Raw genomic sequence first — 13,249 nt, forward strand, 5'->3', positions numbered from 1 at the left:
ATCTGATCAACCTTGTTTCAACCCATGTCCTAATGCCAGAGTAGTCGCCATGATACATGCGAAAAGCCAAGTCTCCGCTGTATCGATAGTGCATGTTTTTTTCCTTCTACTTTTGCGCCTTTCAGTGGGGAACGTCGAACCAACAAGCAAAGAGAACTCCACCGCCCATCGATTCACAGGTCACAGGGAGAGAAGAAAGTTGACGGTGTTACTCACAGTTTGCCCATTTCGGCTTTTGCCCTGGCATTGGTTTCTCGGAGGCGACCGTTTTCGAATCACTCTCGGTTGCCTTGAGGACTCGAGTGGCCAAAAGAGCCTGCCTGATGCCTTGCTTCAGAGAAGAAGGTGGAAGAAGTGTACAGTAAGGAACAAAGTGCACCTGGGCAAAGGGGAATCAAAGAGGTCGGCTAGACCACAGTCGTAGAGACCAATTGCAACAGAGGATGGAAGTCGTACCTAAGTACACACCCCTGGGCTGGAACGACCTCGTCATCATCAGTTCCGTCCTGCGACTTGTAGGTTTTTGCCTTTGGCCCCAAGTGCTGCGTTTGTCGCCTCAAGCTTTTTCACATCCGGGGCGCCAGGCGGGCTCCTCCGTACTGTAGAGCTGACTGATAGGTGACTCTGGACCTGGGCCTGGGATGGGGATGGCCGCACTAACACCGAAAAAGTACCCCGATCGACCGACCCCCTCCCCCAGTGCCGAAGGCAACCAGGCTCCCCCGTCAGCTGGCGCACCTGTGACCTCGCCAAGTTACAGCAGAGACGGCGACAAGCCTGCCTAGGACCCAGTCAAGTTGCCAGCGGCGGCGGCGGGTAGCGAGTGGACTTTGCCCCGTGGGAGCCGCCGTTCGTAGGTGGTACAGTGCCTAGCATTAGGTAGGCTGGATCCTAGCAGCAGTAACTCGCAGCCCGCCGGTAGCAGCAGCGGCAGGAGCAGCTGGCAACACTTGAGCACCTAGACGCGAGGAAGGTGCCCGTGCGGAAGCTTTCAAGTCCTGGACGGGCTCTCTTTTAACTTACTTCTCCCGCTTCCTCCTCCTCCCTCCCTCGTTCTTACTTCTCCCATCGCTACCCCGTTTTCCTTCAAAAACCCTATCCCCCTAGACCTCCGACAGACCTCTCCCCCCTTCCCCTTCCACACTGCATCCTTCCTCTCCGTGAGCTATTCCCCGGAGCATCTCTACGACGGGCGACGGCCGTCCTGTCACCGCCGATTCCTTATCTCGGCCGATAACAGCATCCTCGTCACCGCCCCGAACTAGCAATGTAAGGCTCCACCCGTCAGCATCGTCGTCATCCTCTCCTTCAACATCCTCATCCATCGAGGATCGAGGCGGCGGAATAATTTCATTCTAACATTTTCTCGCGATAGCATCAGCCGGAGCACACTTTCGCCATGGCTACCCATTCGCATTCTACTCTTGACCATGTCATCACCGTCAAGGTGATGTTCGAGGGCATCACTCGACGTACCAAGATGCCTCTTCGGGACATGGTCCCCAGGACCTTCGAGACTAATGTATGTTGACATCTCCATCACGCCTTTCAATTTACTTCACGTTGGCTGTATTTTCCATTTACTTCTTCACATATATGCCTTTTCTTCATTAACTGCGCGACGCCATCACGAGCAATTGCCTTGAAACTAACTCTCAGCCAGCTCCGAACCTTCCTCCACATTCCTGCCGATCTCGAGGTTACCTTTGAGCGATACTCTGACTCTGCAGGATCCTACGTCCTACTTGAGCCCGGCAACATCCCTATTTATAAGCAGCTTTATCGCGCTGCCAAGGCCAAGTCTAAGCTCAAGATCCGCGTCTCCATCAAGGACCTGTCCAAGACTATCCCTAAGCCCGTCACTGTCGAAGACGAGCCCGAGGCTTTCGCATCCCCCATCGCCCCCAATATGACCGAGGAGACGCCCAAGGACACCGCTCAGGAGAGCCAAGATGACGAAATCAGCGCCGTTCCCACTCCCACGGCTGAGGCTCCCGCCCCGACTCCAGTCGCGACCACCACACCGCCTGAGGCGACTCTTCCCGTCCGCGTTAGCCCTCTTTCTCGCACCTACAACGCGACTCTCCTCAACGATGCCGCTCGATACATCGGAGAGCGTCGTGACACTCGCCTGGACTTTGAGGCTCGACTCGCCAACTTTATGGAGCGACAGCGACAGCCGACTCGCGCCCCCCGAACTTGCGGTCACAACTTGACCAACCCGCATGAGACCCCTTTCAATGTCTCCAAGCCCTGTATTCTCGCCGCCAGCCAGGCTCCCGCCATCTGCCCTGCCACTGGCGCTACCTTTGCCGTCTGCTGCAACAGCTGCGAGCTGACCATCCCTGATGTTCACTACCACTGCTCCACTTGCGACGACGGAGACTTTGACCTCTGCCAATCCTGCATCGACCAAGGAATCACCTGCCACGGCAAGGACCACTGGCTGATCAAGCGCACAACTGTCAACGGCCAGCTCGTGCAGAGCACCACCGAGACCATCGCCCCCAAGCCGAAGCCCGAGGTCAAGGTTGAGACCACCATTGAGACCAAGGTCGAGCCTAAGGTCGAGCCCAAGGTTGAACCCAAGATTGAGCCCAAGGATGAGGTTCCCTCTATTCGCCCCATGTTCGAGCCTCTGACTGCTCGATGGGCCAACCTCGGCGTCATGCGAACTTGCAACTGCTGTGTTCGAGGTATGTATAAGTTCAGCGCTCATTGCCGGCAGAAACTAACCATCCTAGAATTCCCCGAGGCCGAGTTCCTTCACTGCACCGTCTGTGAAGACTTTGACCTGTGCCAGACATGCTTCGGCAAGGACGCTCATGGACACCATCCCAAGCACGGCTTTGTCCCTGCTGTCAAGGACACCAAGATGCCTGACCACATCACTTCCAAGATGAAGCCTGGCCGCAACAACTTCCACCACGCTATCTGTGATGGCTGTGACAAGTACATTTCTGGTGTCCGCCACAAGTGCCTGGACTGCCCTGACTGGGACTTCTGCTCCACTTGCATGATGTCTTCCAAGATCACTCACCACGGCCATCGATTTGTGCCAATCTATGAGCAGCTCACTGACGTTCGGGTCCGAGCTCCACCTGCCGTCCATATTGGCATCTGCTGTGATGGCCCTCTCTGCTGCGAGAGCGAAGCCTACCCCAACTACATTCGCGGTACCCGTTACAAGTGCGCTATCTGCAGCGACCTGGACTTCTGCGCCAACTGCGAGGCTAGCCCTATGAACACTCACAACAAGACTCACCCCTTGATTAAGTTCAAGACTCCTGTCCGCCACGTCAGCGTTACCACTACTGGTGAGCACCAGAATGGCGAGCAAATGCGTGAGATGGGTGACCGCATTCCCACCCCCAAGGCCCCCGAGCCTGTGCCCACGACCCGAAGCAACTCTATTCCCGTCCGCACCATTGTTGACGTGAAGCCAACTGAGCCCGCCCCTGTTGAGGTCGTTGCCAAGGCTCCCGAGCCCGTGGTCAAGGCTGAGGATGAGAAGAAGCGCGAGGCTTCCATCCCTGTCCCAGCTCCCCTGGAGGAGCTGAAGGCTGTCTTCGTCCGTGACACCATTCAGGACGGCACTATCCTCCCTCCCAACCATGTTTTCGAGCAGACCTGGACTATGCGCAATGAGGGCAAGGAGACCTGGCCTGCTGGCTGCAGCGTTAGGTTCGTCGGTGGTGACTACATGGGCCATGTCGACTCCAACCACCCTGCTGGTGTCTCCGAGCTCCTCTCTGCCTCCGAGTCTACTGTCTGCTACGCTCCCCTCGCCCCCGGCCAGGAGTTCCCCTTCACCGTGCTGCTCCGCACTCCTGCCCGCCCTGGCAAGGTCATCTCATACTGGCGTCTGACCAACCCTGAAGGCGAGAGGTTCGGCCACCGTCTCTGGTGTGATGTCAATGTCCGTATGGTTAAGAAGGAGGTCAAGCCTGAGCCTAAGCCCGAGCCTGTGCCCGAGCCTGAAGTCAAGGAGCCGACCCCAGTCGAGGAGCCCCAGCAGGAGGAGGAGAGCCAGGCTTCGAGCCAGATGATCTTCCCCAAGCTCGAGAAGGAGTCGCCCGTGGCCAGCATGCACGAGGCTGCTGAGCCCGCTCCCGTCGTTGAGGAGCCGGAGACCAAGGAGGTTGAAAGTGCCGAAGATGACTGGGACTACTCCGACGATGGCTTCATGACAGACGAGGAGTACGACATTCTGGATGCCTCAGATGAGGAATATCTGGAAGAACAAAAGAAGAAGCTCGCTACCAAGTAAGCGATCGCGCTGTTGTTGATTTTTTAAGCTGGGATATGGGTCTTGGATTTTGATTTGCTTGCGATGATCATCTCGTGTGTCGTCTCCCCCTCTTTTGCTCTGTTGTACTATTTCTTCTGTCTTCTCCTCGTCAAGGTTGGCGAATCTTACGACAATCTTGCACAAGCTGGCCGGAAAACAGTTGCCGCCAGGTATTACAGATTTCAAGTCGTATCTTGTTCCGTGAGGGGAGCCCACGCTCTTTAGTTAGGACGGACCGATAAGGATGCAAAAAATGGAACTTGCTCTTTTACTGTCATATGATGTGCCTTCTTGATAACGCCTGTGATGTTTTTGATGGTGACTTTTGGCTCGGAGGTGGCAATGCTCTTTGTGTGCCAGGTTCTTGGTGCCCAAGCCCCAACGACAGGCATCCAGATGTGGGTGGATGGATGCATGCAGCTGATGCAGCAAGTACCAAGGTCGATGGACCTCAAGTTTTTACGCAGGGCGATGCTCGTTAGGTCCGAAATGATTGGCGTGAATGACCCGTGTAGTGAATCCGTGCTTGTGCGAGGGATCCAGAGGATTCCAGGTACACCAACTAAACAGGAATCATAATCCGTACTTGCATCCAAGATGACTGGAGGTGGACTGAGCGCGCGAGGGTGAATAGAGCGAGGAGAGGTGGTGACGAAGAGACGCCAAGTCACGAGACCTGCACGCATTCCGCAAGACCGGCGTTGCTCTTTTTGGCCTTGGTCTTGGTGCCTGAGGAGTCAGGACCGCCTTTATTACCTTGGTGACGGCAGGACCGCCCACAGAGGGTAAAGAGGACCCGCCTTTATTTTTTTTTCTGAAAGAAAGCCTTTGCTCTCAGCAGGCAGTGCCCAGCAGCGTCGCTCGCACACCCAAAACACCACCCACCTTCGCCCTCGTGCAACTCGCCTTCTCGTGCCGTTTCCCAGGGCGACCTCGGGCCAAATGCGATTGCGCTGCCATCAAAGCCGCATCGCCAAACTTCAAGGACAGCTTGTGTAAGCTCCTTGTCCATTGTTCCAGATCGAATACTCGCTTCCGCCCGTTCCCTTTGGGCCCGCCCCTTTCGTCTGCGAGCCACCTCACGCCCATCGAGCTCAAAACGCGCGACGTCGAGTTCGATATTTCTTTCATCACCACCCTACCAACACACTCCCCCGCTTAATATCTCCCCCATCTACAGTCGCGCGAGATGGTCACCTTTTCACTCCCCGGCGACGGCGACGCCGCTGATGCCGGCAGGAGCACACCTCGTCCGCGTCCTGCTCTGCCTTTCGCAAAGCGCGCCTACGTCTCGACCCCATACAAGACCAGCCGCCTCAGTGGTACTCCCCAATCTTCGCGGAGGCTGTTGACGACTCGCGATGAGGTTCCATCCAGCAGTCTGAGCAAGAGCTCTATTGCCACCGCCCGCAACATCTTCCGGGTCTCTGCCGTCGCCGATACACCCCCGGTGGCGCCCTTCTCCCCCAGCCTACCTCAGAGCACCATGAAGAAGGTGTTTGCCCCTGGCGCTACTCCCGAGCCGAGTCGGACGTTCCGAGAGTCGACCGCACAGGTTACGCCGCGGGGCATGGCGTCAAAGGCCACGTCCAAGGAGCTGTTCACCATGCGCATCGAGGATCCTGATCCGGAGCTCTCTGGTGAGGCCCTCACCAAGAAGATTCCCAAGGATTGGAACTCGAAGGGATCCATCTACGCTGACCAGTTCCTCTCTCACCTCTGCCCTCCAGACTTTGATGACGAGCAGCGACGGCAATTCTTCTGCATCCTCGACCTTCGACGGCTCAAATATGCGGCGAACGAAATCTTTTCCAAGAAGGATTGGAAGTTGAACGTCATCAATTTTGCAAAGGAGTTTGAAAAGAGTCGGAGTATCATTCTGCTGCGGTACGGTCTGTACGAGTTCCAGAACGTCAAGCCATCCAAGGATGTTCTCAAGAGGTGGCGTCGAGAGCATGGTCTCCCTGAGCCTGAGGAGGAGGATGCTGAGCCCACTCCTACTAAACCCACGGCCTCGAAGAAGCGCAAGGCCGATGATGATCTTTCCAAGGATACCGTCTCGAACGGCATCTCGACCACCAACAAACGACGCGCTCCCGAGCAGGAGGAGACACCTGTGGAGGCACCCATTGAGGTACCTACTCTTGCGTCTGTTCTTGGCAAGAACAAGCGCAGGGTTTCAGTGAGCGACGAGGCCGAGAGCCAGCCTTCCAAGATGCAAAAGGGCCAGGCCTCTATGGCCAAGTCGTTGTTTGAGAAGATCGCGAACAAGTCGTCTACGCCCGTCAGTTCCCCTCTGAAGCCCTCCACTAAGCCCGCCGATGAGGCCGGCAGCGCCAAGCCGAACCCGTTCGCTTTCAACAAGCCCACCAGCGGCGGATCTGCACTTGCCCGCAGTGTATTCCAGCAGAATCTCAAGCCAAGCAATGCTGCGGCTGGTGGCAACATTTTTGGTTATCTTTCTGATGCAAGCTCGGCCAAGAACAGTGGTGTCGACGCCGATGCCGAGAGCGAGGCAGACTCAGATGCTGAGGAGGACAGCCAGGCGACAGGACAGAGTGACGAGCCCAGTGCTGCTGCCAGTGGCACTGAAACTGCTTCACAGGTCGGCACTGGTCTTTTCGCCCCGCAGGCTCCTACCAGTGGTGCTGTGGCCGATACCAGTGCCCCTGGAACTCGAGAGAGCACTCCTGGACGAAGCCTGTTCGATCGAGTCACAAAGGGCAGCGACGGTCAGCCTGTGCGCGTAGAGGAAAAGGTTGAAACTGAAGCGCCTGAGCAGCCTGCGGCCAAGCCCGCTGACCAGACCTGGAATCCCACCACCACCCCTATCAAGTTTGCTCCATCCACTACCACCGGCCAGGCTGGCTCTCTCTTCGGCAAGACTACGTCGGCGCCGACAAGCTCCCTGTTCGCTCCCAAGACCACTACCACTTCCAACATCTTTGGTGCCCCCAAGCAGGACAAGCCTGCTGAGAAGGAGTCAACACCAGTCTCTGAACAAGCTGACAAGACGGGAGGTGAATCCGACAAGGAGAATGACCAGGCTCCCAAGAAGCCCTTGTTCGAGGTTAAGGCCCCGACTGCTCAGCCGAGCTTTGGATCATCTCTCTTCACCCCCAAGCCAGCTACTGAGACACCTAAGGAGGCTGAGCCTACCAAGCCTGCTTCCAGCTTGTTTGGAGCGAAGCTCGACGACAAGCCTAGCACTCCTTCCACAACTAACTTGTTTGGTTCTGTTAGCAAGCCCGCGGAATCCAGTGGGCCTGTGATGCAGTCGTCGACGCTCTTTGGTGCCAAGCCTGCCGAAGGTGACAAGTCCTCTACGGCTCCGAAGACTTCGCTCTTTGGCGGCGAGTCAACCACCCCGGCATCATCCCTGTTTGGCGTCAAGCCGACAGCAAATGCCACCAACCTGTTTGGAAATGCATCAACTACACCTGCTGCGAAGCCCCTGTTCGGTGCTCCCAGCGCCAGTAGTGACGCATCGACCGCGCCCAAGACTGATGCTCCTGCTGCTGACAAGCCTGCTGCAGCCCCTATCTTCAGCTTTGGCGCCAAGCCCAATGGCACTTCGGAGCCTGCGAAGCCTCTTTTCGGCACACCCAAGTCGCCGGCTTCGTCTGGAGCGCCCATGTTTGGTGGTAGTCCCATGAAGCAGGACGCCCCGTCACCAGCCAAGAAGGCCTTCAATGGTGGCAGCACTGGAGCGTCCGCCGCTCCCATCTTCAGCTTTGGCAATGCTTCGGCCACGCCTGCTGCTCCCATCTTTGGCGGTGCTTCGGGCACCACCAACGGTGCCAACACAAGCTTCGGCGCTGCCAGCTCAACGAGCAATTCGGGATCCGGAGGCTTTTCTTTCCAGTCTGGAAACTCGGGATCTTCCTTCAACAACCCTTTCACTTCGGGTAACAATGGAGGCAACTCTGGTTCGGCCCCGACCTCGACATCTGGAGGCATGTTCAACTTTGGAAGCACTTCAGCCGCGCCGAGTGGCTCCAGCCCATTCCAGTTTGGAAGTACAAGTGGCAGCACAGCGGCACCGACGTTTGGCGCCAACCAGAGCAGCAACAACAACGCTCCTTCTTTTGGAAGCGCATCAGGATCTACTGGAGCGCCGGCGTTCAGCTTCTCGGGAGCCTCCCCGGCACAGAACTCGACGCCAACCTTTGGTTCCAACCAAGCTGCTCCGGCCTTTGGCAACCTCCAACCGCCAGCTGGTGGATCTACCACCGGGACCAGTAAGTCTCCTTTTCCACGTCGGAAAATCCTCCCACTAAAGCGACGGGTGTAGACACACCGTTCAGTCTTGGGGGAGGCTCTAGCCTGGCCACAACACCAGCTGGCGGGACCCCGGAACCATCCACCCAGGCTGAAGGAGCGGCGGCGGCCGGCGACGAGGGCGAAAAGCAAGAGCAGGTGAACCTGACGGAGGGTCTTGAGAAGGATGAGGACGTGTTGCACGATGTACGAGCCAAGGTGTTGAAGTTTACGCCGGCTGGTGAGAAGTCAGAGGAGAAGAAGTCCAAGTCTCAGAGCCCGTGGTCAACGCAGGGCGTGGGAGCTCTGCGACTGCTGAAGCACAAGGAGACCAGCGTGGTGCGACTGCTGCTGCGGGCGGAGCCACGAGGACACATTGCGCTGAACCGAGCTGTCCTGCCAGACATGTCGTACAAGGCAGACAAGAAGTATGTCAAGATCACGACATCGAACGAGAAGGGCGACGGGCTTGAGACTTGGATGATCCAGGTCAAGACGGCAGACTTGGCCAAGGAGCTGGCGGCTGCCATGGAAAAGCACAAGGAGTTGAACAAGAAAAAGTAATGCGGAGGAAAACAGGAGTATACTAGAAGCACAATACGGGTGCCAGCATAGAAAGGTAAGGTTCTTTTTTGGAGCAGCATGCATTGCGGGCGTTGCGAAGGGATTCGAGGTTCTTGTCTTCCATCTTCAGCGGAGGGGAGGCCAAGGCGAGACATTTGATGGGAGATGTTATTTTCCCAGCAGGCAAAGAAAGATTGACTTTGACTTGTATGAAATACAAAAGTTGCGTTTCATAAGCAACCAAGCAAGCATTGGAGGGGGCCACAGTAACAGAGACCCCTGTTGTTTTGTTTCATCAAGTACCGAGTGATGGTATGCCATCTCGTCTTAGCAGAGACTGATATAGGAAGGGTTATTGTGTAAGATGGGACAGCGGAGACGAGGCATCTGCTGAGTGGGTGAGTGTATCAATAGGTAGTTGTAGGGGGAACTACATGTACTACATGTGCAAATCCAATTTCATTTGTAACAATACCTAGTCTATTAAATGTATTATAATAGTGATGTTACACGTCTATCGCCTATACCGAAGTGATGTTTGGTGTTGAATTGTTTTGTGAAACGCGGGGGCGGGGATCAGCAGAGCTTGGGCATGGAAGGTGCGGCACGCGTCGCGTAAGAAAGAGCATGAGCTACTGTACCAAACAAGCAAGGCTGAGCTGTCGCAGAAAAGATTCCACTTAAAACATCAACCTTGATCACTCCCTGACAAGACAAGATGCCCAGGTAAAGCAACCGCTAATTCAAGCCGAGAGGCAGCAGCTGACAGTCTACTCCAGGGAAATCATCACAATCCAGGCCGGGCAGTGCGGCAACAGCAGTCAGTTCCTCTCCCCCACCAGCCCGTTCGTTCACCGCACCGCACCGCACCGCACACGATAATGTCCCCGACGCTGCGCACCCCGACGACATGATCACTCACTAACTCTTGTTGCCGCCATAGTCGGAAGCCAGTTCTGGCAGCAACTTTGTCAGGAACACGGCATCAGCCAAGACGGAAACCTCGAAGATTTTGCGACCGAGGGCGGCGACCGCAAAGATGTCTTCTACTACCAGAGCGACGACACGCGATACATCCCCCGAGCCATCCTGATTGATCTGGAACCGAGGGTAAGTGCGATAGAACGAGATTCGACGGACGGTATCATATGCTAAGACGCTTGGGCAGGTCCTCAACGGAATCCAGACGGGGCCTTACAGGAACATCTACAACCCCGAGAACTTTTACGTGGGAAAGGATGGCATGGGTGCGGCCAACAACTGGGGTGACGGTTACCAGAGCGGCGAGGCGGTGTATGAAGACATTATGGAGATGATTGACCGGGAAGCTGATGGCAGTGACTCCCTCGAGGTGAGCGCTATCGAGTTGCCGTGGATAGACCACTTGCTGACTCTTGCAGGGCTTCATGATGCTTCACTCCATTGCTGGTGGTACTGGCTCCGGTCTCGGCTCGTTCCTCCTTGAGAAACTCAACGACCGCTTCCCCAAGAAGATTATCCAGACCTACTCGGTCTTTCCTGACACGACCAACGCCGGCGATGTCGTCGTTCATCCCTACAACAGTGTTCTCTCCATGAGACGGTTGACGCAGCACGCCGACTCGGTTGTCGTGCTTGACAATGGTGCGCTGTCGCACATTGCTGCTGACAGGCTGCATGTTCAAGAGCCATCTTTCCAGCAGACGAACCAGCTAGTAAGACCAGCCCAGATCACATGAACCATGGGATAAGGGGTACTGACTGTCCCACAGGTTGCCACTGTCATGTCGGCCAGCACAACGACTCTACGATACCCCGGCTACATGCACAACGATCTCGTCAGCATCCTCGCCTCTCTCATCCCAACTCCCAGATGTCACTTCCTCATGACAGCATACACGCCCTTCACCGGCGACCAGGTCGAGCAAGCCAAGACGGTGCGCAAGACGACGGTACTGGACGTGATGCGACGCCTGCTCCAGCCCAAGAACCGCATGGTGTCAACAGTGCCCGGGAAGAAGAGCTGCTACATCTCGATCCTGAACGTGATCCAAGGCGAGGTTGACCCTACTGATGTCCACAAGAGTCTGCTACGTATCCGGGAGCGACGTCTCGCTACATTCATCCCTTGGGGTCCTGCGAGTATCCAAGTGGCTCTGACGAAGCGGAGTCCTTATATCCCCATGAGCCATCGTGTGAGCGGCCTAATGCTGGCCAATCACACGAGTATTGCAACTGTAAGTTTGAGTCTTGCTACGTGATGTTACACCGTTCTAACAACACAATCAGCTCTTCAAGAGGATTCTGAGACAGTACGATGGTATGCGGAAGCGCAACGCCTTCATGGAAGGGTACAAGAAGACAGCCCCCTTTGCCGAGAACCTCAACGAGTTTGACGAGGCACGACAAGTAGTTGCAGACCTGATTGGAGAGTACGAGGCCGCCGAAGATGCCGACTACCTCAACCCAGATGCAGGAGAAAAGGCTACGTCGGCCGAGACGGATCGACGAGTAGGCTAGGGGGATAAAACGCTGAAAGGCATGGGTTGAGGAAGTGGGGATAGGTAGAACCGCGCAACAAACGTCAAAGCGGGTTGGATGTTGATATTGTCGGACATTTTCGTTGCGAGCACGGGGCGTTTTGGGCGATGGATTGGCATTGGCATTGGCTTTTGAGACATGATAGAGGAAACGAAACCTTGCTGTAGCTACTGCACTGCTCCCCCCTGGTTTGGACTAGGACTGTGGGTATATTCATCATAGTACCTTGTCTCCAACCTCGTTTTCTTGGTGGTGTCCGCTTTTGACTCTTGTCATGTGTCGATCCTCGACTTGCGTAGCCCAGAAGCCGTCAGAATGATCCATCTCTCGTTAGAAGAGGGGGTAATGACGTTGTAACGGTGGCGAAGGGTCGGAGCTTTAGGTGCGAGTTGAGGTTCCGGTGACGTCACTGACGTCAGCGATGATGTTGAGGATCGCGATTGCGGTTTCTTCAGGGGAGCTTCTAAATGCCTTGTGGTTTCTGTGGGGTTAATATTAAAAGGGCTGTTGAACGTGGTTGAGTTGTTGTCAGATAGCATCAACCTCAACTTCAACATCAACCTCAAGCCACAACCACAACCACAATTGCATACTTTGTAACTCAACCAACTCTCCACAACCACAGCAAGTCATTCCCTTCAACTCTACCTAAAAAAAAAAAAAAAAAAAAAAAAAAACGACACAAGTTCTAACAAAACTTTTGCAGAAACGTCATCATGTCTCAATCCAAGGACCAAAAGATCGCCAACACGCAGGCCAACCTCCCCCTCCCCGAGCAGCCCCCCACAGCCTCGGACTGGCAATCCGCCGATGCCCGGACCGTCAACGTCGGCGCGGGAGGGGAGCACGCCAGGGTCGGCACCGACGCCGCTGCACGGGGTGGTCTGCGGGAGCCGGCTACCCAGGGTGAGGGTATGGATATGAGCTCTATTGGACGGGAGGGTGTCGAGAAGAGGGAGGAGTCGCAGCGGTAGAGTTGGACTTGTATAGTATAATGAATGAAATGATGTGAACTTAACTTGAATGTTTCTATGGCTTTGTGATGTCGAGTTATAGTGCACATGTTGTCATCAAGTAGGTTAACTACCCTTATAAGAGATGTAGTTCAAGTCTCAATATTGGCGCCAAGCTACTCAAGTTACACTTGTGCCTTTCTAGTCTATGTCAATGATTCTCTCAGCCATTATAGGTCTTCTCGTTACTCTACCCGCTGGTTATATGTCTCAGTGTGTCATGATAGTTCAACACGGACGTAGCACCTCATGTCCAAGTTGTCTGTTGGGCGTTGGGCTTGTCGTGCTGTATGAGTCATTGACTTGACTTTCTTATTCCATCGCTTGGGGGGGATTTCTCGTAGTAGAGGTCATCTCCTCGGGCGATTCTTAAAGTCTGGGGAGGTAGATGTGGCTGCATGGCCGAATCCATTGTCCTCGCAGTACCTTCACATGCACACGTCGGCATGTGTTTGTTCTCTTCGGGATACTACGTTGGCTTGGTGTAAGTTGTATTCACAACACACCTCGGTCCAACTATGGTGGTCAATACGAGCAGGGAACTCCTGTCTCCCCTGGTCACTTACACATTTGTTGGCAAGACGCCCTCGCTGGTCAGCCC

General features: G+C 55.3%; 4 protein-coding genes across 4 annotated transcripts; all 4 read left to right on the forward strand.

The window, feature by feature from the left end:
- Positions 1-1,399: 1,399 nt before the first annotated feature.
- On the forward strand, positions 1,400-4,270 carry NCS54_00681900 (Hypothetical protein; the record flags this gene model as incomplete). Its single annotated transcript, XM_053152263.1, has 3 exons — positions 1,400-1,522; positions 1,664-2,696; positions 2,745-4,270. The coding sequence occupies 3 exons, from the start codon at positions 1,400-1,402 to the stop codon at positions 4,268-4,270; spliced, it is 2,682 nt and encodes an 893-aa protein (XP_053008238.1).
- A 1,210-nt stretch (positions 4,271-5,480) lies between these two features.
- NCS54_00682000 (RanBD1 domain-containing protein) lies at positions 5,481-9,115 on the forward strand (the record flags this gene model as incomplete). Its single annotated transcript, XM_053152264.1, has 2 exons — positions 5,481-8,532; positions 8,586-9,115. The coding sequence occupies 2 exons, from the start codon at positions 5,481-5,483 to the stop codon at positions 9,113-9,115; spliced, it is 3,582 nt and encodes a 1,193-aa protein (XP_053008239.1).
- A 718-nt stretch (positions 9,116-9,833) lies between these two features.
- On the forward strand, positions 9,834-11,614 carry NCS54_00682100 (Tubulin gamma chain; the record flags this gene model as incomplete). Its single annotated transcript, XM_053152265.1, has 7 exons — positions 9,834-9,841; positions 9,895-9,935; positions 10,059-10,225; positions 10,284-10,466; positions 10,516-10,809; positions 10,867-11,331; positions 11,384-11,614. 7 exons carry the CDS (start codon positions 9,834-9,836, stop codon positions 11,612-11,614), a joined length of 1,389 nt encoding a protein of 462 aa, XP_053008240.1.
- A 737-nt stretch (positions 11,615-12,351) lies between these two features.
- On the forward strand, positions 12,352-12,609 carry NCS54_00682200 (Hypothetical protein; the record flags this gene model as incomplete). The annotated part of the gene is made up of 1 exon (XM_053152266.1): positions 12,352-12,609. One exon carries the CDS (start codon positions 12,352-12,354, stop codon positions 12,607-12,609), a length of 258 nt encoding a protein of 85 aa, XP_053008241.1.
- Between the last annotated feature and the right edge of the window lie 640 nt (positions 12,610-13,249).

This window comes from Fusarium falciforme, chromosome 5 (assembly GCF_026873545.1).
Source record: "Fusarium falciforme chromosome 5, complete sequence".
NCBI classification, from domain to species: Eukaryota; Fungi; Ascomycota; class Sordariomycetes; order Hypocreales; family Nectriaceae; genus Fusarium; species Fusarium falciforme.